Raw genomic sequence first — 24,941 nt, forward strand, 5'->3', positions numbered from 1 at the left:
TATTTCTGTGGGTCTGATGGCACCTACCAGCTCTCTTCATCCTGCACATCGTCCTCTACATCAAGGAGCTCCACCGAGTCCAAAGCAGACTTTTCCTCCTGTGGCTCTTCCCTGTCCCAGAGGTCTTTTTGACAGTTATAGTTGTACAACATCCCATCTGTGGCACAGCAAGGCAAAGGTGAATTACACCCTGCCTTCAAATTATTGAGTCTTATTCTAGCGTCCATGGCAAATGACCGACTGTTACAACTCTTGACTCTTGCTCGCTCTGCGTCCTTCCATAATATGCTGCAGTATGGATCTGAATTGTCCTCCAGCCTGACAGAGCCGCCTCTCAACTCACTGCAGAGAAGACGATGGTTTGCACTTGCGTCGAACCCCACTGGTGGCTGATTGGAAAAATACGGGCTCCAATCGCCTGTCAATTGGTTTTGGAGATCCATTTTTCTCAACGAAATCGATCCTCTTCTCACTTCTTCAAGCTCTCGTCCAGTTATGTTTCTATTCCGCCTCACTCCTCCATGACGAGAATGTCGGCTGGCGCCAAACTAAGATCCGATCAAATTGGGCTAAATCTTCATCGTCAACAATGTGATTCTTTAAAGTGCTCTGCACCAGCAGCAACAGTGTCGCTTCACTACACTATCCACCGACCCAGATTTGTTGAGTAGGGCTGTTAAGTATAAGACACCCAACAGGTTGGATGGATTTAGAGAAGCATCAGGAGCTTATGTGGATTAAAGAGTCCACGAGTTGCTCCTAAGAAGGAAAAAGAGCCACTCAACATCACACCATCAAAACGATTATGGACAACAGGCTATTTAAAAACCGTGGTTGAGTCATGTAAAATGTCTCCCTCTGTAGTGTTAATTGGTAGATTAGATGCGTTTTCTCCTCGATACGGCCCTTACTGTATCCGTTTATGTTCATTTTGGTGGGAGGAGCTGTTGTTTCCTGTGCAGGGGGTTTCATATGAAATGCTATTGCTGAATGTCTGTGGTTGATTGGTTTCAAATGTGAGCCAACCTGACTCAATCATCACACCCAAGGAAGTCGTACTGACAAGTGTGGTCAGAAATATTTCTCTCTCTCTCTCTCTCTCTCTCTCTCTCTCTCTCTCTCTCTCTCTCTCTCTCTCTCTCTCTCTCTCACACACACACACACACACACAAGCAGATTAACACAAGATGTTGAGCTTCCCTTTCAGCTTTTTGTTTTGCTTACAGTAACCACAAACATAAAGTTATATTGAATCTATTGACACTAAACTAACTGAATACTGGACATTAGTATTTTTTTTACTGTGAAGCAACTGCAGAATTTTGAGCATCTATAAAGTTCATGTACTTTTCACACATGACGTCTGGCATTTCAGACGAATATTCATCTATATATTTCAGATATTCAGCAGCCAACAAGATCAATGTATTGATAATATCATTATTTAATAATGATCTGTCTTGTCTCAAACTTTTAAAAATACATGAATAGACAGATGGGACATTTTAAAGCAGCAAAAGCAGCAAAATCATGAAACAATGCCACAGGGCAGAGGGAACAATTGTGCCCGATTGTGTTCATTCACTTACTGTTTAGAACTATAATGGTCAAGAATGGACTTTTAGCTATTGCGTTATGTACCTGTTCATGACCTCAAAAAGTAACATTATACCTGGTTGGCCACTAATGTTGTTGATTCTGTTGGTGGTGTGACCCGGGGTCCATACAGATTTAATAATATTATATACTTTTACGGTACAACAAAACATCACACTTAATATTATTTTGATAATACATTTTATAATTTGGTTTCAAAAGAAATGGAAGACAGCCCTCCAAAACATGTCTGAATCAACTGTCGTCATCTCACACAAAGCCACGCAGGTAAGGGAGGAGGAGGTGTCTCCTCCCCCCCCCTCCCTCCCTCCCTCCCTCCCTCCCTGCCTGTGCTGCACTTGCGCCCTGCCTCCCCCGACATTCGCCGCCTCGAGTGTCCTCGCCGCTCACCGGCCTGCTTCCTCATCTCGTCATCGCTGATGTCTCCCTGCTGGGTCACACTCGGCTAACACCGACTGTACTTCTCAAACTGCCACTAAAGAAACTACAGCACCATGGAGCGCATCTAAGAGAGGGAGGGGGAAAAGTATGGATTAACGAGTGGCAAATAAACCAGTAAAGTACAGCCTGTGCCGGCCGGCCGGCGACTTTTGTGGGGGAAATGCAGGACGAAAACGGCAAAGCGGCGCTCGGGAGCCCCGCTGAACACAGTGCGACCGCAGCGCAGGTAGGAGCGGAGGTCCTCAAACAAACATATCAACTCTGTGCATTAAGACTCGTCTCGTGCTAGACTGTGGGACTCCAATGTTACCCACCGGGGCTCCCTAGGGGTGAACGTTACCGGTCGTTTCAGGGCAGGTAATGTGTATTTAGAATAAGAAGCGGTTCAACCAGTCCGCCCACATCGCGCTCACCTTTCAGGCTATAGCCTTCCTGCACCGATACAGTCTCACTGTAGACGCTATAGAGATACACCATGTGTACTCAGCAGCAGATGTGTTTGGCCTGACTCTTCTCAAGTCTTTACACAACAGACAACACTTGCAGTTAACACTTTAAGGCATGTTGGCATTGTGGATTTGAGTTTTCTCTCGAGCTTCGTGCCAATTAGATTTATAATGCTGACCCAGACCTCAGTATTTGCGATCCTCCTACAGGATTCAGGATTTTTGCAATTATAGAAAGTCCTCAGTAAAAGGGGGTTGAGCATGCAACGATCAGTTGTTTGATCGGTTAGTAGGGATGCAACAATCTGACTTTTTCCAGTCCCGATACCGATGGCGATACCTGGGCTTTGGGCTTCGGATCGGCCGGTGTTTATGTGCCTCACTGTGTGGAAGTGACTGAATAATTACTACATGTAAGGCGTCAGGCTTGACGTAAACATTGCTTTCCTAATGTAAACAAATAATCAATGAATTGAATTCAAATTCCAGTTTATAATCTGTATAGTAAAGTATTCAAACATAGAACTGAATTGAATTGATTGGCCCCATTGTCACCGACACCCGATCCAGCTGTTTGAGTCAGTATCGGCCTGATGTTGGTATTGGTGCTTCCCTATTAATGAGTTGATGGACAGAAAAGTAATAGCCAACAATTTATATCATCGATTAATTGTTTAATGATTAATTGCAGTTGTTTTTCAAGCATTAGTACCAAACATTATAGTTCCAGCTTCTCAAATGGGCGAAATAAGTACAAGTCTGTGTTATATGTTATATATATCTATGGTGTATGTTCTCTGTGGTGCTGCTCTCATGGACAGCACATTTGCCCAAAGATTTTTAATCTCAATGGGGCTCGTTTCTGATTAGATAATGTTTTAATGATTAAGTTGATTAATCATGAAAGTAATAATCATAAATCCGTAGATATATAATGCATCCTGTATTGTTTATCGACAAATGCTCTTTTACCAGATTATGAAGAATACAGTCTTTTCTCTTTTAGCGCAGCCTTTGATGCTGTTCATTGAATCATATTCAGCCCTCTTGGTTTTCTCTTGTTACTGCAGTTGGTTTGACACATTCCTCCATTAAGTCATCTTGTCAAGACAACTACATTATGCAGCATTTTAACTTCCTGGGTCCTACTTTGAGGTCTCTATGCCTCCATATGTCACACATGTTAACATTTTCTCTTTGTGCATGTGAAAAAAAAATGGGGATACAAACAAATCTCAGAAAGACATCACAACTTGGATGACTAAAAACAAATGCATTACTTTTAATGAAACTGTATGATTATTGTATGTGTGTCATTGGCGTAATTGATTAACGTCATTGGTAAACACTGAACAATGGCGGTAACAACACATAAAGCAGAAGTCCGGCCGTTATCTGTTAATCAGACTTCCTCCCTGAGACCTGACTGACATGAGAAAATAGTTCCTCTCTTCTTTAGAGGTGGACGACCTGCGGGAAGGAAGAAGAAGAAGTAATCTAGTTGATGTCATATTTACATTCTAACCAGCGAATGTTTGATGTTTTTTACTTGGTGATGTACTCAAACAATAATGAATCATTCAAATTCTCATTGATTCATTTCCCGTTGCTTGATTTATTTTATTTACTCTAGAATTCAGCCCACTTGAACGGGTACACTGTCACTCAAAATGGCCACAACTCGACAGCTACGCCTTCACCTCAGTCAGAGTATGACTCCAGAGCCCCGAGTCCCACTCCGGCTCCAGTGATTATCCCGAGGGAGCAGTGGGGAGGGAAATACGAGTTCCTGCTCTCCTGTATCGGGTACTGCGTGGGACTGGGGAACGTGTGGCGGTTCCCGTACCTTTGTTATCGCAATGGAGGAGGTGAGCGGCCTACAAGCAGGTTCACTGCCCTCTGAAGTCTCAAATGCTTTAAATGCCGTATGTCTGTAATGATTTGTTCCACCCATTTGGGCAAGAGGCCCTCTCTGCCCTGCCCTTGGGTGTGTCTTCCTAATCATGCCGTCACAACACTCAGTCCAGAGCTCTCCGTGGCTGCTCAAAACATTTGCTAATCCTTTAGGTTTTCCTTGATTACACACCAGACACATGGTCCGCCTGTCTAACCCAGCCCAGTGCACTGTGCAGCCCCTTCTGAAACATGTTGGAGCTTGAGTCACAGTAAAGCTGAATAACATCGGGCCTGTGAAGCACCATGTAGACGGAGAGCGTGTTAGCTATCCTGCCTCTACAGACCGTCTTATATGTTGCTGCACAAAACAAGCCATTGCCGTGGATGTCTCCCCAAGCACCAGCGTTCCTCAACCTGCCGTATTTTTTTTATTCTTCGCAGGCGTGTTTCTCATCCCCTACTTCATTATGCTGTTCGTCACGGGTGTTCCACTGTTCCTCATGGAGCTAAGTTTAGGCCAGTACGGAGCGGCCGGCCCCATCACTGTGTGGAAATGCTGCCCTCTGCTCAAAGGTAACACTCCTCCTGTATCATCATGCTTTTTGAGCCCAGTATTCACCCGCTAACAGACACTGTAATTCAGTGTCTGGAGATAATCATGTCAGGGTGGGGACTCGATGTAATTAGTAAGACGGTGTTAAATGTAATAGAAATATTGCATCCCAGTTCGACAATAATTCTCCTGGAATCTTGATCCTCCAGTTTGAAGTGAGCAGGAATCTCAAGTTGACGTCAATATGCCCGTTTGACGCCAGTCGGCCCGGGCTGACGTTACAGTCAAGGAAAATAACTGGCTGAGTCACATCACGTCATCGCCTCACTAAAATGCATCATGCGGGCCTAAGAATGCCTGCGAGCTCTGCAGCTGCTAAATATAGACATCTGATAAAGAACTCTCTTAGAACCAGAAATAGAGCCAGAAAGAGTTTTTTTTTATCATAAGTAGTATTTTTATTTTTAACTGGAAGGAGTGATACACTCTGAGGTGTTCATTAAATATGTATTTTTTGGTTTCTTCCACCACTTTATACAACAGGGAGTTCATAGCTGCCTGTATACTGAAACGGTATCCTTACATATCCATATTGATATTCATATCCATATTGTTCTGCGATATTAAAGGCTGTGTCTCTCCCTGTAGGGATTGGCATCGGGATGCTCTGTGTGTCCACGCTGGTGTGTCTATACTATAACATCATCATAGCGTGGACGTTTTACTACCTGGGCAGCTCGTTCCAGAGCCCTCTGCCCTGGTCCTGTGAGGCTGCAGCCAATGTGGGTCTCTGTGGAAACGCCACCACTGGGAACAGCTCCGCTGCTCACAGACTCAGCCCCACAGAAAAATTCTGGAAGTAAGTTTGTCTTTCTTATTTGTGAAAAAGCCTCCTACAGGTTTAGGCAGGCTGTTGAGAAACAAATGGCCCATGCATCTTCATGTTTTATTTCTATGTGGTGTTATTTTATATTACACATTTGTCCACTGCTTTTTGACAGAGTTGTAAATAGCTCTAGCATGCTGTGTACACGCCCTGATCAAATACTACAAACAAAATGTATTCTTTACAATGGCTGGACTCTTTAAACTGGTTATTTTGTCACCTCTTCAGCTGTTATTACTCAGGACTTTGCAGCAACCCCTTATATGATGCCTGGAACTATATTTCATTACACAGTCATAACACCTACATTATATATATATATATATATATATATATATATAACTTCCAATTTGCCAATATAAATCCTTGTGTTTTTATAACAACAGTTGTAAGGCCTTATGACCTTAATAGTTAAGTATCACAGTTACTCCTCAGATGTCTGAATACATTTAGCAGCCACAGCACCTCAATGACAGCTGACGGCCTGTTTAAAGTGAAGGTAAGCGTTTATTGATGTATGGCAAACAAACCAAATGGTTCATACAGAGGCAAGGTACAATATCTAGGGCAGTTTGTTGACCCCATCACCGGGGCAAAAAAACGCAAAGCAGGCATTCAGAGTCTTTGAGAAAGGCAACTCTCCCCTTGATGAATCTGTCCATCCCCACTTCCCACTACTGACTCGACGTGTGTGTGTGTGCGTGCTCTGCTGCGAATACCGGGGATGAGTACAATGAAATGGATTAAATTTAATTGAATTGAACTGAGAAAAGGTGTTGCTGCACAAAGAGAACAGAAACCACAGGCTTGTTGGCACTAAAGGGCCGTCAGAACAGATTACGTACTCTCGAATGCCTGTAACGACAATACATGACGGTGTTCATGAATATATTGGATAATATAGAGTGCTATGAACAATGGTCTTTTTCTTCAGACAGATGCCTTCACTCCCACTCAGTTATTAATAAATCCAGCTTAGCGACCGGGCCCTGTTCACTGTGCGTCACTCAATGCGTTACAATGTGTGGCATTAGGTATGGTAAGAGGTGTGCTGTTTTACATGCTTTGTGCGTGACTTGTGTGTCTTGCAGCGAGCAGGTGCTGGGTGTGGTAAACAGCGAGGGCCTCCACGACCCGGGCCCTGTCCGGTGGCAGCTGGCCCTGTGCCTCCTGGCTGCCTGGGTCATCATCTTCCTGTGTATACTCAAGGGCATCCGCAGCTCTGGCAAGGTGAATCAACACAAAGTTGTCATTGTCAGCTCCCACAAAGCACCCACACACACACACACACGATCCTGCCCTTTTCGTTGCCATATCGTGTCTAATGTGTCTGTGCCGTCTGTGTTTTCAGGTGGTTTATGTAACGGCTACCTTCCCGTACGTTGTGCTCATTGTTTTGATCATCAGAGGTGCTACACTGGAGGGCTCTCTTCAGGGCATTGCCTTCTACCTCACACCAGACTGGAGCCGACTAGCCAACGCGCAGGTACTTCTGATGGTAGACGGGCACACATGAGGCTGAACGGTGACGAGGATTTGTTTATAAAGAACTAGATATTTTCGTTGTTTAACGCATATTTCTGTCCGATGCATTGCAGGTGTGGAATGACGCGGCCTCACAGGTCTTTTACTCGTTAGGTATTGGCGTTGGAGGGCTGCTTTCTATGGCCTCTTACAATAAGTTTGACAACAATGTCATCAGGTGAGTTTGTACTCTGATGCACCATGTGCTCTGTTGTCGCGGTCATGACGGGTTCAGTCTCTTACTCGTTGGTTCGTTCGTTTTCCAGGGACACTTTGATTATCACCGGAGGAAACTGCGGCACCAGCTTCTTTGCAGGTTTTGCCATATTCTCAATCCTGGGTCACATGGCATGGAAGAAGGGAGTGCCCGTCGGGGAGGTGGCAGATTCAGGTAGTTACTGTGCTCATGTTGTTCAGCAAACCATCTTTATTCCAGATGTCCAGACTGACTGATATCTTAACGATGTACAATTTTGAATCTGAAAATAACAACATTTTAACTTCATTATTTAAAATGATTTCATGCATTTTGTATTAAACCTCTGTGTTACGCATCTATTGCCTTCTTGACCTTGATGTATTCCTATTTGCCGTCAGGTCCTGGGTTGGCCTTCGTTGCTTACCCAGAGGCCCTTGCTCTGCTGCCAGGCTCTGCGTTCTGGTCCATTATGTTCTTCCTCATGCTCTTCATGCTGGGGATCGACACGCTGGTGAGGCCACATGCCATTCAAAGACATTAGCAGAAATAAAGATGTACGAGTCTCCGTATGTTTCAAACCTTCTGCTCTGCTGCTTTCACAGTTTGGCAACATGGAGGGCATCACTACGGCCGTGCTGGACGAGTTTCCGCACCTCAGATCAAACATGCTGCACAAGTCTTTGTTCTTGGGCGCTCTGTGTTTTTGCTTCTACCTCATGGGCCTCCTGTTAGTGACTAATGTGAGTGTGCTACGCTGCAGTAAGTGATGCATGAGGCTGTAAATGCATCTTCTCCGTGATCCCTCTCCCAATTCACCTTTGCTGTCTGTGTCTTCATAGGGAGGAATTTATTGGTTCACACTCATTGACTCCTTCAGCACTAGTTTCGGCCTCATCATCATCACCCTCTTCATGTGCATTGGCATCTCCTTCTTCTACGGTAGCCCATCACACACCCCTAACCTTCTCATCAAACTCCTCTAACACCACATCATCAGCTCCGAGTGCCCTTCTATTTCTTTATTGATTGTATCAGTGTCACATTGAACACATGATCTGTTATGCTCTGTTGTCCCGATGAGATCTTCCAGCGCTCCTAACACGCAACTCTTCATGAACTTTTCTGTTAGGAGTCAACCAGTTTTGTCAGGACATCGTTGATATGATCTGCCCCTGCCCTGGCTGGTGCATCAAAGTGCTGTATTACTTCAAAGCATGCTGGGTTTTCTTCACTCCATTTCTTCTGCTGGTGAGTAAGCGCATGAGTATTAATAGTGATATTTGTTGTTAGTAGTTGCAGGAACAATGTGACCCGTATAAATGCAGCTGGCTTATTGTGTTGCCTGATATCTATTTCTAAAATCCAAATGCACTGACATTAATAGGTTTTGTATAACGTTTTCTAAATCAAGGTTCTTTTGCTAAAGTAAGAATTATGACTAAATCAAAGCGATGACCTTCACTAAAGCTCATATTCTAGCCTTTCTGTATTGTTGGTTTGCGTCAGTTGCACAATCCATGTTACGTCACTCCCTCTATTATTTCTGCCGCTCTAGAAGCAGGATTACCATTTACAGCGATGCTACTTGATACAGAAATACCTTTTTGATGCAACCTTTAAATGCACTGTATTGTTTCACTTACAGTCAAAGGGTAACTTGATAAAGGGTGAGACCCTGTGCTGTCCCAGTGAGTTAAAAACATCCCGTTAAATGGCTAAAGAGTTTATCGTTAACTGAGGGAGAACACAGTTATGATAACTCAATTACCAACTGCTACAAAAGTTCCAAAAATAAAACTTAAATAGCATCACTACGTTGAAATGAAGCCAACTGTGCTGGAATCTCCACAATAGCAGTTGTGAATAATTCAAGAGGAGAAACTGACATTCAATCTGAGTCCCCCCCCCCCCCCCCCCCCTGTAGCATTTCTCTGCTGGCCTTCTCATTCACTCTTCTGCTGCCATTGTGGCTTTTTTGTTTGGAGGACACATTCCTCTGCTCACCCTGTGCCGTTTCCCCTTGTGGCCGTAGTTGATCCTGACCTACATCTTCATTGAGATGTACAACACATCACTCCACTACGGGTCCTATGTGTATCCACGCTGGGGTAAAGCGCTGGGAGTGTGCATGGGCGCGACCTGCTGCCTACAGATCCTCATCTGGGCCATTGTGGCCATCAGCAAGGAAACTGGAACACTGAAACAGGTCCGTAGCAGCACTATGTCATTCTGTCACTGGAGGAGGTCCGGTTGCACCTCTGCCATGATCACACCTACTGTCACTGCTTGTATCCGTTTAAACATACAGTGCAACACTGGTAGAGGAAATGACCTGTGCAGGAGGGTTTATGACCGCCGTCTCTTGCTGCCTCTCTTTTGCAGCGTTTCCAGCAATCGATTCGACCGCTGAACTCCTGGAGGGTGAACAACTTGAACAACAGCAACAGAGTAGAGGAGCGCATGGAGCCCGAGAGGGTGGAGGCTCCGTTCACCGTCACGCTCACGGATATGGACTTTACTGCGATGAACTGGGAGGTGGGAAGCCAGGCTTGACGGCACAAAGAGCAGTGATGAACAAACTACGTTGTCAGGCGACAGAGGAATTTATTGTTTTTTTGATTTTATGTTATTCGCGCCAGCTAGGCTCTGGTTGCCGTGTCTGAACAGACCGTGTGTCCTGCAGGGCAGTGTTGGATTGTTGCTTTATTTATACTATTATGTATGTTGGAATTATATTTTTGTATCTGCTGGTTATATTTATTATCATAGTAGCATTGAATTTTCACTGACAGCAGTCAACAGCAGCTGAAGAGACCAGACGTCATGTCCTCGTGTACAAAGAGGAGGGGCAACAAAAAGTGCAGCGTCTCTGGACTGTTACCTTCAACAACCACGATGGACGTGGAACGTTTTTTAAACTTGTAAACTAAAAAGGAACTATTAGGTAGAGTCCATGCGTCCACATGCCTTCGCTGAACATCTGGATTTCAAATTGCCAGTTCCTGCAGAAAATGTAGCCATCACTTGACTTTGTTGCTCAGGATACATTGATTTGATCACATTTCAAAACTACCTTCTATGCTATTAATGCAGACAGGCTTTTAAGTGGGACTGTCTAGCTATCCTTTGTTTTCCTTCAAAAATAAATTGATGGAGTCAGTGAGTATCGACAGAAGAACGTTTTTGTTTTTTCTATGTTTACGGGAACTTGGCTTTGACAGTTCTTCATTGTCAATTTCCCCTCTGCTATAAGCACAAAGCCCTCCTTTAATCATTGTTTAGCATTGGTTACATGTGTTATTTGGAGGGACACTCATTGGTTGAATGTATTACCCCTTTCGAGGACATGATTATTGTCATTGTTTCAATCTTTCTTACATTTCTCACAAGTTTCTGAAGGCGCAAATGTTACTCTGATTTGAGGACCTGCTTCGAGAAGAAATCAACATCAGATTAAATGTTATTTATTGGCAAATTACCCAGACTATTTAATTTATAAATGTTATTGGGCAATTATTTTACAAATATTTTTATATAGAACCTATGCTAGAAAAGCCCAATGATATTAAACTTGGGACATAAAGGAAATAATATGATAATAAAATAAGATAATCCTTTATTAGTCCCGCAGTGGGGACATTTACAGGATTACAGCAGCATATAGTATAATGCAAATAAGACAAACAAGATCAAAACAAGTATTATAGATAAGTAATAAAAACAATATTAAGAATTACAAAAAGACCTCATCCAGATGAGACTGTTCACTTGGACACATCAGTCGCATGAAGGTGTTTTATCTTTTGAAGTGTCAGATAAAACTGTTTTCTAGGGCATATGCGCTTTGTGTCTTGTTGCAAATAAGTGAACGATGACTGATAAAAGAAACCTGTCGTATCTGCAATACCTGCATTTTTAAAACGCTTTCAGTCACATGAAACTTTTGATTTGTGTGTATTTTTAATAAGCATCTTTGTTTTCTCTCTCAGAGCATATTTAATGCAGGATCACTACGTTTAAACCTTCGATTAAGAACATGTTAATATCCTTTGTCTTTGTATGATCACGCCATGAAACTCCTCTCATTTTAGCAAATCTCTTTGCCTTCATACACCTTGTTGCCATTCTCTTGCATATTGATATGCACAATGATTAAATATTAGTATTTCTTTTTTGTGACTTTTGGATATTTTTCTTTCAAAGATGTCGAATGAAAACTAGTTGTGAGATGATCGTATGAAGTCAAGATCAGTTTTATTTATTTTGTATTGAGTTTGCAGAGTTAGTTTTGAAACAATAAACTAATGGTGACCATATGATGGCCTGTTGGTGAAAGGATACACACAACTAATACACTCTGGGAAAAATTGGCTATTTTAAATGCAATTCAATTGAGGCAACAAAGAGGATGTTTTCTTTGCCTGTGACCCAAAGTGTTGCCAAACCTTACAATCATTTGAAATAAAAATAGTAACACTAGTGATTTTTACCACAAGAGGGCAATGGTTGCTCAAAGATTAAGGTGCAGAGTAGACGCATTTAATCCAATGTGTTTTAAAGATGTTACAGTAACCAAAGAGAACTGATTGAAGCCTGCGTGATAATGCTGATATGAATGTTCCCTTGATAAATGAAGAAAGTTAAAACATCAGTGCGTAATAACATGTAGAAGGAAGTGAAAACAAACATACACAGTGTAAACAAAATAAAATGGGGGCGCAGGGGCAGTAGAATAGACATGTACGTTCTACATCATCATATAATAACAATACCTACATTAGATTAGCTGTAATGACCGCCTTCTTTCCGTCTACAGTATGGGTAGTGGTTATGGCGGGATAAATGCTAATGAGCGGATGTTGCGTAGATATTTTCCCGCGTTTTCATCTAGTGGGTTTGGGTTCGTTCGATTGCGGTGTGTCACGTGATCCATGTGAAAGGACACTCGCAGGGAGTTTAAGAAAAGTATAACGCTGTAACCCGGTTATCTAATGAAACTGTCGCCAGTGCCCGGTTTAAACAGACTCATACGAGCATATACACCCAGTGGGCTGGTTAGTATACAAGGAGTAGTAAACACTGGCGGGTTGTGCGTCTAAAACCCGAGACCCCGCGGCGCACAGCTGTGATACAAAACGAGCATCCACCTCAAAACGCTTTCAGGAAGTCAGTTAAGTTTTGTTGTATTGTTGCCACGGAGCTCGCGCAGTGGGCTTTAAACTCAGCAAACCTCATCTACTGCCTTCAGAACATAGTTATCGTTTTAATAAATACAGTACCTTTAAGGTGACCGTGCACCAAGATGCCACCTAAAAAGCGCAACTCTCAGACACAGAGCAAGGAGGTGAAAAGTGCTGAAAGTGTTTCTCCAGACAAGAAGGAGGGTCCAGAGTTATCATTCAAAAAGTAAGACGTTATTTTTTTTGCCGCATTACAATCTCAGCAGTCAGTGAATTCACGCGTGTTGTTTACTGTGTAACGTATGTTTACACTGAACCCCGGTGTTTAGCTAGTTTGAGCTAGTTTGCTAACGTTAGCTTGGTAAGTGGCTGACTAGCTAGCTTATTTGAACTAAGTCAGGCCTGTAACGTCATTTAGAGCTAATACCAGTGAGCTTTAACGTCTCGAGTATAACTAACGTTATCTAGCATGTGTGTAGAATGAGCTGTAACGCTGTTACAACATACAAATACATCTCTTGAGTCTTGACACACGGAGGTTGCTTTTAAACGGTGCGCTTGTTTTGACGTCCTGTAAACGCTGCATGTGTTCTCCATGATGTTGATGTATGGCCTCCATCCTCCAGACACAGAGACAAGGATGCTGAGTTGGTGACCCTGTGTAGGAGCCTTCACGTGACGGACCTGGTGTGTGACCGTGCCTGGGCGCTGTGGAAAACCGTTCAAGAGTCTATGGATGAAATCGCTGTATGTATTTATAAGTTATGAGTCAGTTCATTTGCAATGTTGTGATCCAGTTGACTGTCCTGGTGGAACAAAGGAAATGGCATGAGTGGAAATTGAGGACACAAGTATCTCTTTTTGAAGACTGCTCACTTTTTCTCACTTCACTCTGTTTATACTGCCTGATCAGAATAAAATGCCCACTTTGGCATCCAGGCCACAACCATTACAATGACCATGACCTCACTCATTTTCAAAGGTGCTATTGCATTTCTTTCAGATGCATTGCACATAATAAGCAGTGTCACAAGAGAGATCTGTTATTATTTTTGTTAGTGTTGCCAAAGTGCCAGTTTATACTGTTCTGGTGATGTGGCACAGTGTGTAGTGTGTGATGCTCCTGGCATGTGGTGGTTGGACAAAACTCTCTTTCTGCAATTCTTAAAGGAAAAGTCAAGCTTGTCTTTAGCACACAGTCCAAATACTATTTCAGTTTTATTTCTTACCTTCTGTTAAAGGACATTTAAACTATAACAAAGGTGGACAGAATAACATACATGCCCTGTTATAACAGACCTATTGGATTTATGTTTCAAATAATAGTGCATGTTGTATATAAATTGTAAACTTTATTTGTTGTTTTCATTTCATTTCAGGAGAGTCAGAAAAGGGTCTGGGGGGCTTGTCTGTTTGTGTCGGGGACGGAGGTGGACGTCGTCTGTTTCACTGTAACTCAGGTTCTGAAAGCAGTCCGTCTGAAGTGAGTACTGCTGATGCACGTTATTGGCAAATACTGACACACATCAATGCATGTGGTGTGAGTCATTTGAATAGACATGGCTGCTCTTTGGACCGTGGTTCATATACAAGCTTTGGTAGAAAGAAATTCAGATTTTATTTTACTATTTAGTCCCATGCATTTTTTTTTTTATTTCTATGTCTCACACATATGAACTTGTTTTTGTAGTGTAAAACAGTTTGTGGCTCTGGTGAGGAAGTTGGATGTGAACCTGGACACCATAAGCACCAAGGTGAACTCAGCACTGACACGACTGGAGAAGAAGTACGACGTGTCGCTGGCTCTCTACCAGCGGTTTGAGAAGTGAGTGGACTCGTCAACACAGCGCGGGTTCTTCACTCATGTCGACCAGTTTAGGGGCAAAATGATAATCGATGACAACATTTCTTTTGTTTCAGAACATGCAAGAACATCTTTGCTTTGGCTTCTGATGATCAGTAAGTTGGAGACTCTTTAACCACATGTGTGAAATGTGCCTGTCACTTGTTTTTTTAGTATCTTTATGGTCTTGTGTTGGATAATTGAGTGCTTGTTATAGAAGATAGGATGCAGCTTCGTGACTAATGTTTCAGTGTTTCTTTTCCAAGGCAGAGGGAGACCATGCGGAGCTGCTGGACAATGTTTCTTTTAGCGAAAGGTACGTTAAAGGATACATTTAGATATATTTCAACCTGGATTCAAACTAACTGACTAATAGGGACAACACGTTCTGAAACTCGTCCAGTATTGAGCGAGAACACTTCAGATGGCAGCGGCTCCTGGCTCTCAATGTAATCCTATTGAGGCAAGCTGGCGCAGTACTTTATGTCTATTAACGGCGCTTGTTTTTGCCATGGCAGACGTTGCTGCTGTTGGAGTTATTTAAAAGATTTTCAATGTCATGGCTAAATATTTAAAGTATTTCGACAACGTGGATGAGAATTTCTCCTATAGCGGGACTTTGATCCAGTAACAAACAGACCGGGTCAAGTGAAGGGTCAGAAAAAACCTTTTATTTCTCTGTAGGGTCCATTATATGAAGTCTTAGTCTTATATAACAATCTTATATAACAATCTGAGCCTGTCGGCGGCAGAAACGAGCACTTTTTAGTGTTCGTAACATTACGTTGATGCTGCTCATTTGCTCTTTATGCCTCGTTTTGCGGCGGCTGGTTACATCGTTGTTCCCATCAGTCACTTAGACACAAAAACATGGGAAATAGGGTCCAGGTTGAAAAACACTTGGAGCCTTTAAACATATTAACAACAAGTAGGATCAAGCTGTTAACACACTTGATGGAACATATTCCATGTTTCTCCATCTTCTACTTTCCATCCTTCCTTCCTCTGGTGCTCAAATGAATGTTTCTCCTCACGGTTGCAGTTCTGTGGTTTCTGGTCTGCAGCGGTAGTATAATGTGAGGCTGCTTCTCATGTGCTGCGTCTCTGCTGCTTTGCAGGAAGGGCCTTGCAGATGGAGGATGACCTGGTCATATCGTTCCAGTTGCTGCTTTGTACGCTGGAGTTCTTCATCAAGCGTTGTCCTCCGGACCTTCTGCAACCTCTTTACAGTAAGCTCCTATGTTAAAAGTTAGGAAGCAAAGTTCAAGCCAAGCCTGATTTGTTGCCGTACACATAAAAACGATGATGACTGGAAAATGTTATCTCAATATTCTGTGTCATGAAAGGATTTATTGAGTATGACTCTCAGAGATTTTCTAATTCCTTGACTGTGTGTCTCTCAGAATCAGCCATCAGCAAAGTTCAGAGCCCTCCGACGCGAACATCTCGCCGCAGCCAGAGCAAAGCCAAACCCCGTCCTCTGGAGCCAGAGGTGGATTTACCGCTTCTCAAAACCTTGTGCAAAGAGAACGAGTGCAATGTAGAAGAGGTCAGAGCTTTTTTATAGTGCTTACAGTCATCGTCCAAACGCATTGTTTCGCCCTCTGCCCTTTGTGTATTTGGCCTCATTTGTTTATGCAAACCGTATTTGCAGGTGAAGAACGTATACCAGAACAGTTTCTCTGCCTTCCTGGACTCACTGGACCTTTCCAGGTCTCCGGACTTCCCTCAGGTAGGGGCGGACACCTGCTCTCCTGTCTGGCTTCGCTGTCTGCACTTCACCCACTGTTTCCATTAGTTACCTCTTCCTGCTTGCTATTCCTATTTTTGAATTGTTGAGTGTCTGACAGCTGTTGGTTGTTCCCTTTACTGCTCATGCATGTTTGGTTTCACATACATGGTGTCGGGGAAATGTGTGCTCAAGCAGGGGATCCATTGTGGTGTCTCGGGGTGGTATATTGCAGAGACAGGTGTGAGAACAGAGGACACAGGATGCTACTGTTTGCCGACACACGTTTCGAAGAAGGACACTAGACATATTTATTTAATCCGATTAAAGGACAGCTGGTGTTATGCACTATTTACAGAGGTGTCTTGTGTAAATAATCTACTCCGTTAATTGATCTGACCTGTGAGGGGCCTGGGGAAAAAACAAAAAACGTATTACGTTAATTAGATTTTGGGAGTAGTTAGCATTTCTCTGAAAACAGTTGAATTGTTCTTTTACAGTAGGTAATGATTTTCTGTACTTCATATACAGGGCTGGTCACGTAAACAGCTCATGTAGGAAGGGCACCACGCACTGCTTTTGTTTGAGTACAATTTAGCATTTAGCACTTTTGGATTAAGGTCAGATTTGATGGAGAACTCTTCAGTCTCTGTTGAACAACCTTGCATGTACAGTTGTATATAAAGAAGGCACACTGGGTAACCGTTCATTTTCCCCACAGGCGAAAGACCTCAACCAACTATACGAAGAACACTACCTCAAGAGTAGAGACATCGATGGGCGGCTGTTTTTTGACGGAGATGAGACTGTTCTTGCTCCTAAAGTCGAGATGTAATTTCCTCTTTTCTTCACAATTCAGTGTTTTGATGACGGTCGGGCTAATCTGTTGTTTCATAAGCTGCTCCTGTTTTCAGATCGCAGGTGGAGAGAACCCCGAAGAAGAACATGTCAGATGAAGACGCACTCATTCCTCCCCAGACTCCAATCAGGTGAGCAGTTACTCACCTGTTTATTGTCTGAAAAAATCACTAGACAAGTGTTTAGGATGAAAATTGGATCTTTTCCACTTTTTTGTATATGCAAAGTACCCAAAAAGTGAAATAAAAAAACTACAAGATGTACTACATTTGTCACAGTAGGTGTGAAAAGATCGAGATAAACCCACAGTTTCCTGTTTCCAAAATATTAAATGACACCATATCACCTCTTGTTTTGTCTCATCAGAGCTGCCATGACTTCCATTCAGCAGCTGAGGGGTGATCTCACCTCCAGTGGCGATCAGCCATCTACTAACCTGGCTACGTATTTCAAAGTAAGTCTCTACAAGTGTCGCCGCGGATTAAAATGTCCCACGAGACCGCGCTGTAGCACCTTCATTTGACGTATTTCCCGTTTTCCTCTTTCCCGCGATCAGAACTGCACCGTGGACCCGACGCAGGATGTGCTGAAGCGTTTGGAGACGCTCGGACAGGCGTTCAGCCGGCGGTTTGGCGAGGCGGTCGGCCCGCGCTGTGTCGTACTTGGATGGCAGGTATGAACGAACGCCGAAGAAGACGATGAGCAACAATGGCGATACTCACGATGCTCATTTTGTGTCTTGACTTTATATTTCTTTTGTCTTTCAGAGATTCAAACTCGGTGTCCGACTGTATTACAAAATCATGGAGGCAATGCTGAAATCGGTACTTGTTAGATTGTTTATTTCTTTAGTTTTATTCAATGATGTCATGTTTTTTTATTTATAAGCTCTGGATAATTTAAATATAACAGTAAATAAATAAATATATGTGAATAGGAAGCAACTCACGTGAACTGTAGATGACATAAACTCGTGTTGTTTTACTTCCCAATTTGTAGGAAGAGAAGCGACTGTCTGTACAAAATTTCAGGTATGTTGTTTTTTAAATGTGTTATTTAATCACAGTTAAGAAGTCAATCAATGGAGTTGTTGTATGTACTTGTGCGCGCACGCTGTGTGTTGAATTAGTAGTGAAGCGTGATTTGCCTTCAGCTAAGTCATGTGATTTCCATTCCAGCAAACTCCTCAATGACTCCACATTCCACACGTCACTGTTGGCCTGCGCTTTGGAGGTGGTGATGGCAACGTATGGAGGTGTGTCCTGTAATCTTCTTACGAGTTAATAACAGACGCAGTCACAAAACTAACTGTGTTTTATTTACAGTCATCAGTTATACAGGGCAACACTTCCTGTAGATGTGCAGTACGTTGTTATAATGTTGTTGTCTCCTCCTGATCAGAGAGCAGTTTTAAGACCGGAGGATACAACCACAGTGGTGCCGGTGACCCGGTTGAAACCGACTTTTGTTTCCCCTGGATACTGGATGTGGCCGAGCTCCCCGCCTTTGACTTCTACAAGGTCATCGAGAGTTTCATCAAGGCCGAGCCCACTCTGAGCAAAGACATCGTCAAACACCTGGAGACCTGCGAGAACCTCATCATGGAGAGAATCGCCTGGAGGACGGTCAGTTTTTTATCTCGCATCGCCACGACAGTGTGCTGGTACTAGTGTCGCAGCACGTCAGTGAGGTTCATGCATACACAACAGAACACTAAAAATACACAAGAAAAACAGATCAGCAGGTTTTTTTTATGTAGTCATTATTACAACAGTTACATATATGATATATTAGATCAACATATAAACTACTCAAGAACTTAAAATAACACGTTTTCGACCGTAACTCAAGAATCCACATGCTAATTATGACAATTTCCCACAAATGTCTAAGAGGATAAAGTGATGACATTTGGGACAGACATGGATATAAACTGCAACTTGATTGGTTGACTGAGGCATACAACTGCAAGGCCGTAGTTCTAGTCGTAAAAGGAGGCAGGTTCCTCACAAATTCATTTAAATAAATTGCATTTCAATATTTCACAAACGCATTGAAGTTGTACTGACGAATTATACTGAAGAAAATGATGAAGCGGACAGTGTGGAACAAAAATACAGATAACGTATTTACACATGCGGAGTTCTCTTAAGTTTAACTTTCAAAGAAGTGCGCACAGTATGGGATACTGTATATGAATATACAAAGTCCTGGTTTTCTGGAATTTGTTCCATAGAGTAGTCCAGTGCTCTTAATATAATGATAAAGAAACAATCCGTGTCACTGGCTGCCACTGCCTCCACTACCGGGCGCCTCCCTGTGCACCAGGCTGCGGGAGAAGTAGTAGACGAGCGGGTTGAGGCAGCAATTGGAGCTCGCCAGCGATAACACCACGGGGTGCACCGCCTTGGTCACCTTGGCCAGGCCGCAGTGGTGCAGCAGCCCCATGTGTGTGAGGGTGTATCCCAGCAGGTTGACGTGATAGGGGACGAAGCACAGCAGGAAGATGCCTAGCACCCAGTAGATGATTGTGAGGGTGTGCCGACGGCCGCGGTGTCTCGGCCTGCGGAGCACGCTCAGGATTCTGCAGTAGCTGCAGAGAAGCAGCACGGCGGGCAGCAGAAATGAGCCCATGACTAAGCCCAGGGCTGCCAGGATGACGGCGCGGTGGCGTCGCGAGGACGGGTCCAGCAGACAGGGCTGGTGTTTGCGAGTGGCTGCAAAGCGCAGCAGAGGCAGACCCACGCTGAGCCCCAGCACCAGGCACCAGATGCCCCCGCTTACCAGCTGTGCAACACGCAGCCTGCGGAGCGTGGAGGCCAGCGGGTGCACGACAGCGAAGTATCGGTCCACAGCGATGCACACCAGGAAGAAGATGCCCCCGTACAGGCTGATGTATTTGAGGGTGAACGTGAGGTGGCAGTATGCCGCTCCCTGAGTCCAACTAGACGGGTCTCCTGTGTTGGAGGACAAGGCCCTGGCCTTTTGGTGGTAGTAGTAGATTCTCAGCGGCAGAGAGATTACAAAAAACAAGTCGGCAGCCGACAGGCTGAGCATGTAGATGGCGGTGCTGTTCATGGTGTGGGGAGATACACACAGTCTGCGCAGAACCAGGCCGTTGGTGGCCAACCCCAGCAGGAAGATGACGCCGTAGGACACTTGGTAGAAGGTGAAGCGGTAGCTGGTGTCCACGGTGCAGTTAGACAGAGGAGAGAAGGGCGTGGCTGGCACATCGGTCATATTCCACAGCTCCATGTCCCAAGATAACGGGCTTCCTTTTTAAATCACTGCGTCGCTCTCGCATCTGGAGGAAATGAGTTTGGTTGAAGGGAATATAAGATGGGAGGAAGGAACCGGTTCAGTGTCTTCTGCTGGAGTTGAACCTGTGGCGAGTAAAAAGTTAATAAACTCAAGATGCCTGCTGTTTTATGGAATGTAAATTTGCTGAGGCGACATGAATACACGACTACGGCCAACATAGCTCAATTTATATTTGATATGCAAGACGATATGCATCTGTCAATGAGGTTTTAACTGCCAATTCCTGCTCTCATAAAACAAGCAAACATTTGGTTTCATTACGTGCAGCGTGGGGAAAAAGAATCGCCTCGCCTTGTAAAACTGTGGCCCCTGCAGTAAATTCACATTTAGTGAAGTTTATAAATTTGGTGCATAAAGTGTTGATTTAACTTGATTGTCATTTTATGACTGTAGTTTGTGGCAGGTAAGCAAATATGCAGTTTAGCACCTTTCAGTCAATAACTTCAATTATTAAGGAGGATCTAATGTTAATTATTCTTTACCAATTTTTGATGTTTGTCATCAGGATTTGTGGGACTTTTTTCTCCTTAATTTCACATCATTATCCCATTTTTTTTGTGACCAATTCAGCAGGAATTTCGGCCTTTAAACAACTGAAGACACACTGAAGACACAACACGACCATTGAGTTGAAACAATACCACTGACTGAGGAATTACTAGAGCGCTCCCACTGTTATCCAAACACGAATGCTCTTAAGACACTTTGCCTTTGAACATTAAATTCAAAAATACAATTACAACACAAAATACAAGAACGTTGATCCTCACTATACTCAAGCATTCAGCTTGTCCCTTTCTTTTTTTTTTATTCTCAGTAACATTTATTTGATGAGACATTTTATTTCGATGACATAATACGGAATTTAAAACTCTTTTTTTTCAAACCGTTGTGTGCTTTCGGTGATCTGAACACAACTTCTGTACAACCACTTAGTCATCGCATTCATTTGGTTTCTTAATTGTAAAAGCCAGAGAAATTCTCAAATATTGCATAAATATTATTCCTTATCTTGTCTTCAGGTCAACCTTAATGATAATATATGCATACAGTCTGTGTCTCTCTACTGTGCGTGTAAAACTCAAACACAATCGGTAAAACAGAAGAATACTGAAACGGAAAACATCATCACTCACCGGTCTTGAGTTTCTCATCGATGGCGGTGTGACGGAGCCGGCGTCCAGCAGCACGATGACTTGTTAGGAGGCTGTAACGGTGCAACATGCGACCGGAGCCGTTCACGCCTACACTCACACATAGGTCAGGGTCGTCCCCCCCCATCGCTACACTCCTACGCACACTTCTTGTGGTTTGTTTTCATCACCACTTAGTCCAAATAGTTAATGAGCTTATGCATTGGATGAGTACGGGTCACTAGGTTATCTGGTCTTAACCAACTAGTTTTCACAATCAACTTAATTTGGCCATCGACCCTTACAGTTGGGCACAGATTGTTTCATTATGGTCGTGTTTTTTATGGCTGCTTGTTAAAAACCCGGACAAGGGATTGGAGTTGATCATTAACTACACAAGTAGAGGAATAATTCTCTGAAAGACGGCGCTGTAATCGCACGACCGTGTACATCGTGTGTGCGCCGGCGTCGAGAGTCACCATGAATACAAATGATCCGAATGTATGTTCTGTCAGAATGTCGGTCTTTGCAGCTGAGAGAAGAAGTAATTCATCTGTTCTCCACTTTAGATCTTTGACCAATCAAACTGAGATGTAACTGAAGCAGGGTGGAGTCTCTGTTTGAATAATTAAACATTTATAACACATATTACGACTTCGCTACACGCCACCTGGCCCTCGTGAGACAAATTTGGAATTAGATGGAAATATAAATAACAAATGAAGAACACAGCATGTCTTGATCGATAACTAATTTATTCTGCTGCACTCGTAAAAAATAGAAGTACTAAGTTGTACTAATATCATCACTATTATTGATATATTACAAGGTTTTGTGATTATCATGTCAGCTTTGAGTCATAATGATATTTTCTGCTGAGAAGCACAACTATTTGATTTGTGTTGGATAGAGGAAGTCCAGCTGCATCTTGATTAGAAGCCTATTCCTTCGTGTTACATTTATTCCTTCGTGTTACATTTCGTAGCGTTAGAAGCCCAAACATCTCAAGGACGAGACTCAAGTAACGGCTAATTGTTTTATTTGTCTCGAGGGTGCCAGTTTTGAGTTTACATTCTGCATTGTTCACCAGATCTGTCTCAAGATTGCACCCCCCCCCATGTGCTCTGTTTTGTAAACGTACTCGTCCCTCATGAGGCATGTTGCCGCTCGCCTGCTTGCGTTTCACAATCCGGTGCCGTGACGCGTCTCCCCTCGTCAGCGCAGACCCTCGGGCTCGGCCTCTCCGCAGGAATGCAGCAGCGCTCGGTCTTGCAGCATGCAGCTCTTACAAGACTGAACAAAATCAAGCTGCAGAATATCGCACTGTGAGATGTGTGTTTTCACTTTACCCGTTAGTCCGTAGGAAACGGATCAGATTATTGTCATCCAACTGCAGTGACGTTCACTGTCTTTGTCTGTAATTCCTCGTTTTTCACAGAAGCGTCCACTTATCTAGATAAGGCCACTGGCAGTTACTGCAGCGTTGGCCGGTGCAATGCATCTGTCAAATATTGACCACACCTGTAGTCTACATTTACATGAAACACATTGACTTCTTGTGCATTCACGGCACAGTACCTGTAGCTCTGTTGTTGGCACCTGTATGACTAATCAGTCTAGACAGATGATTCGGTATCACCCAAAGACAGTTGCATATGAACAACAGGCCCCCTGCTAATGTCAAATATATCACGACGAGTAGTGAATTTAAAATCAAAAACCTTTTTAAGTTAACAACTTTTATTTGCTTTCAGTAGAACAGGTAAAGTTATTGAACATGCTGCCACAGCTACTTAGACACAGTGCACTACATAAAACATTGTTCAGCATTGCCAAAGCCTTTCTTAGTGAGAATCTGCTCTGAGGAATAAGACTACAATTACAATGTCTCACAAAGGCCGATGCTCGCTTGCAGCACCGTGCACGTGACCACGGCTTCGACACCCGCCATCGCCACTAATACACATCGTAAACTCATGAGAATAAAGAGTTTTCACACTTTGTGTGTGGGGAATTGGCACCTTTGATAAAGGGGCTTTAGGCTGCAACACACTTTAAATGTTTCCTCTTTAACGTGTTCCACTCTTCTGTTAACTGTATATAGATCAGTGGCCTGATCAAGCGCACGAGAGAGTGACTCCTTGGTAACCATTGTTTATGTGTTATGATCTTCAAGGCCACTCTGCTTCCACCTGCATCCTCATATTCAAATCCAGTTTCCACCAGCGATCCCTGAGTCTTTATGTCTCATAAACACAGTCGCCGCTAGATCGTAGACTCGTTGTCGAGCGTTTTCGTTCTCTGATGGGTCAGGGTCAGGTGTCTGGGTGTCGTGTTCGGACTGCTTTGTGAGCTGTCCATCTGTAGCCTGTCGAATAGCTTGGCCCCGTTGTGCCATATGGTGGACTTGCGCTTAAAGGAGCTCTGAATGGTCTCTGAAGTGAAGTAGTAAATGACTGGATCAAAGCAGCAGTTGGTCACTGCCAAGCACAAAGCGATGGGGTAGATGGTTCTGACCACGTATTCTGCGTCGCACCCCTTTAGGACGTTGGTGCGGACCATGGCGTAGAAGATGAGATTGACGTTGTAGGGAATGAAACAGAAGCAGAAGATGAGCAGATGCACGACGATCATCCTCAGGATTTTCTTCTTGTTGAGGTACCCGCCGCGGCTGATGGTTTGGGGTTTACGCAGCGTCCGTAGCACCATGACCGAGCAGAACACATTGAGCATCAGCGGGATGATGAAGCCCACGGTCTCAATAAACACCACCACCTTGGACAGCTCAGCCTTCCACTGTTTTTTAGAATAGTTTTCAAAGCAGTAGTTTGAGGAGGTGTCGTCGTCATTTGTGGGGGATGTGGTGTTCAAAAGGAACCCAGTGGGTATACTTCCGGAAAGAACCATCACCCATACTGCGCAGCAGGCCAGTTTGGCATTCCTCTTAGTACGTATAGTTTGGGACCTGAACGGGTGCACAATGGCCAGGAAACGGTCGACGCTGATGCAGGTGAGGAAGAGGATGCTGCCGTACATGTTGGTGTAGAACAGGGCCACGGAGATCTTGCAGAGCACCTTTCCAAATAGCCACTCGCCTCTGACGAAGTAAACGATCCGAAAGGGCAGGCTCAGGACAAAGAGAGAGTCCGAAACGACAAGGTTTATCATGTATGTCGTGGTCTCGTTCCGCAGCTTCAGTGTACAGCCAAAAATGTACACAGCCACCATGTTGAAGAAGAATCCAACCACAAACACCACGCTGAAAACCGAGCTATACAGAGGGTACTTGAAGTCATCACTCTTGTTGCAGTATAT

At 43.7% G+C, this 24,941-nt stretch overlaps 4 protein-coding genes across 4 annotated transcripts in view; 2 read left to right on the plus strand and 2 right to left on the minus strand.

Annotated features, from left to right (window-relative positions):
- The first annotated feature begins 2,012 nt into the window (after window positions 1–2,012).
- On the plus strand, window positions 2,013–11,741 carry slc6a7 (solute carrier family 6 member 7). Its single transcript, XM_079172356.1, has 14 exons — window positions 2,013–2,284; window positions 4,138–4,372; window positions 4,842–4,973; window positions 5,602–5,812; window positions 6,931–7,069; window positions 7,191–7,325; window positions 7,438–7,541; window positions 7,630–7,754; window positions 7,961–8,073; window positions 8,165–8,302; window positions 8,402–8,501; window positions 8,692–8,810; window positions 9,595–9,768; window positions 9,945–11,741. The coding sequence occupies exons 1-14, from the start codon at window positions 2,219–2,221 to the stop codon at window positions 10,113–10,115; spliced, it is 1,962 nt and encodes a 653-aa protein (XP_079028482.1). The 5' UTR covers window positions 2,013–2,218; the 3' UTR covers window positions 10,116–11,741.
- Window positions 11,742–12,762: 1,021 nt separating this feature from the next.
- rb1 (retinoblastoma 1) overlaps window positions 12,763–24,941 on the plus strand; it is a 17,612-nt gene continuing 5,433 nt past the window's right edge. Inside the window, exons 1-17 of the mRNA XM_079171515.1 lie at window positions 12,763–12,968; window positions 13,369–13,489; window positions 14,122–14,225; window positions 14,433–14,567; window positions 14,663–14,701; window positions 14,852–14,901; window positions 15,704–15,814; window positions 15,989–16,134; window positions 16,240–16,317; window positions 17,036–17,145; window positions 17,229–17,303; window positions 17,539–17,626; window positions 17,729–17,845; window positions 17,940–17,996; window positions 18,172–18,203; window positions 18,351–18,427; window positions 18,574–18,797. Of these exons, the coding sequence (XP_079027641.1) occupies window positions 12,865–12,968; window positions 13,369–13,489; window positions 14,122–14,225; window positions 14,433–14,567; window positions 14,663–14,701; window positions 14,852–14,901; window positions 15,704–15,814; window positions 15,989–16,134; window positions 16,240–16,317; window positions 17,036–17,145; window positions 17,229–17,303; window positions 17,539–17,626; window positions 17,729–17,845; window positions 17,940–17,996; window positions 18,172–18,203; window positions 18,351–18,427; window positions 18,574–18,797 (1,668 nt within the window). The 5' untranslated portion in view covers window positions 12,763–12,864. The remainder of the gene's footprint in view (window positions 12,969–13,368; window positions 13,490–14,121; window positions 14,226–14,432; window positions 14,568–14,662; window positions 14,702–14,851; window positions 14,902–15,703; window positions 15,815–15,988; window positions 16,135–16,239; window positions 16,318–17,035; window positions 17,146–17,228; window positions 17,304–17,538; window positions 17,627–17,728; window positions 17,846–17,939; window positions 17,997–18,171; window positions 18,204–18,350; window positions 18,428–18,573; window positions 18,798–24,941) is intronic.
- LOC306704913 (lysophosphatidic acid receptor 6) lies at window positions 19,453–20,427 on the minus strand (the record flags this gene model as incomplete). The annotated part of the gene is made up of 1 exon (XM_079171517.1): window positions 19,453–20,427. The coding sequence occupies one exon, from the start codon at window positions 20,425–20,427 to the stop codon at window positions 19,453–19,455; it is 975 nt and encodes a 324-aa protein (XP_079027643.1).
- Window positions 23,099–24,941, minus strand: part of lpar6b (lysophosphatidic acid receptor 6b) — a 2,342-nt gene continuing 499 nt past the window's right edge. The window contains exon 1 of the mRNA XM_079171516.1: window positions 23,099–24,941. This exon is cut by the window's right edge and continues 499 nt beyond it. Within this exon, the coding sequence (XP_079027642.1) occupies window positions 23,892–24,941 (1,050 nt within the window). The 3' untranslated portion in view covers window positions 23,099–23,891.

The sequence above is a fragment of the Pholis gunnellus genome, assembly GCF_910591455.1.
Source record: "Pholis gunnellus genome assembly, chromosome: 13".
Taxonomy (NCBI): domain Eukaryota; kingdom Metazoa; phylum Chordata; class Actinopteri; order Perciformes; family Pholidae; genus Pholis; species Pholis gunnellus.

What these genes read in the sequence shown, in the direction of transcription:
- slc6a7 (XM_079172356.1), top strand. Translation starts at nt 2,219, where the DNA reads ATGCAGGACGAAAACGGCAAAGCGGCGCTCGGGAGCCCCGCTGAACAC. An exon ending in GCCGACTAGCCAACGCGCAG is followed by an intron (nt 7,326 to 7,437) that starts GTACTTCTGATG and finishes GATGCATTGCAG; the next exon opens with GTGTGGAATGACGCGGCCTC. An exon ending in TGGCATCTCCTTCTTCTACG is followed by an intron (nt 8,502 to 8,691) that starts GTAGCCCATCAC and finishes CTTTTCTGTTAG; the next exon opens with GAGTCAACCAGTTTTGTCAG.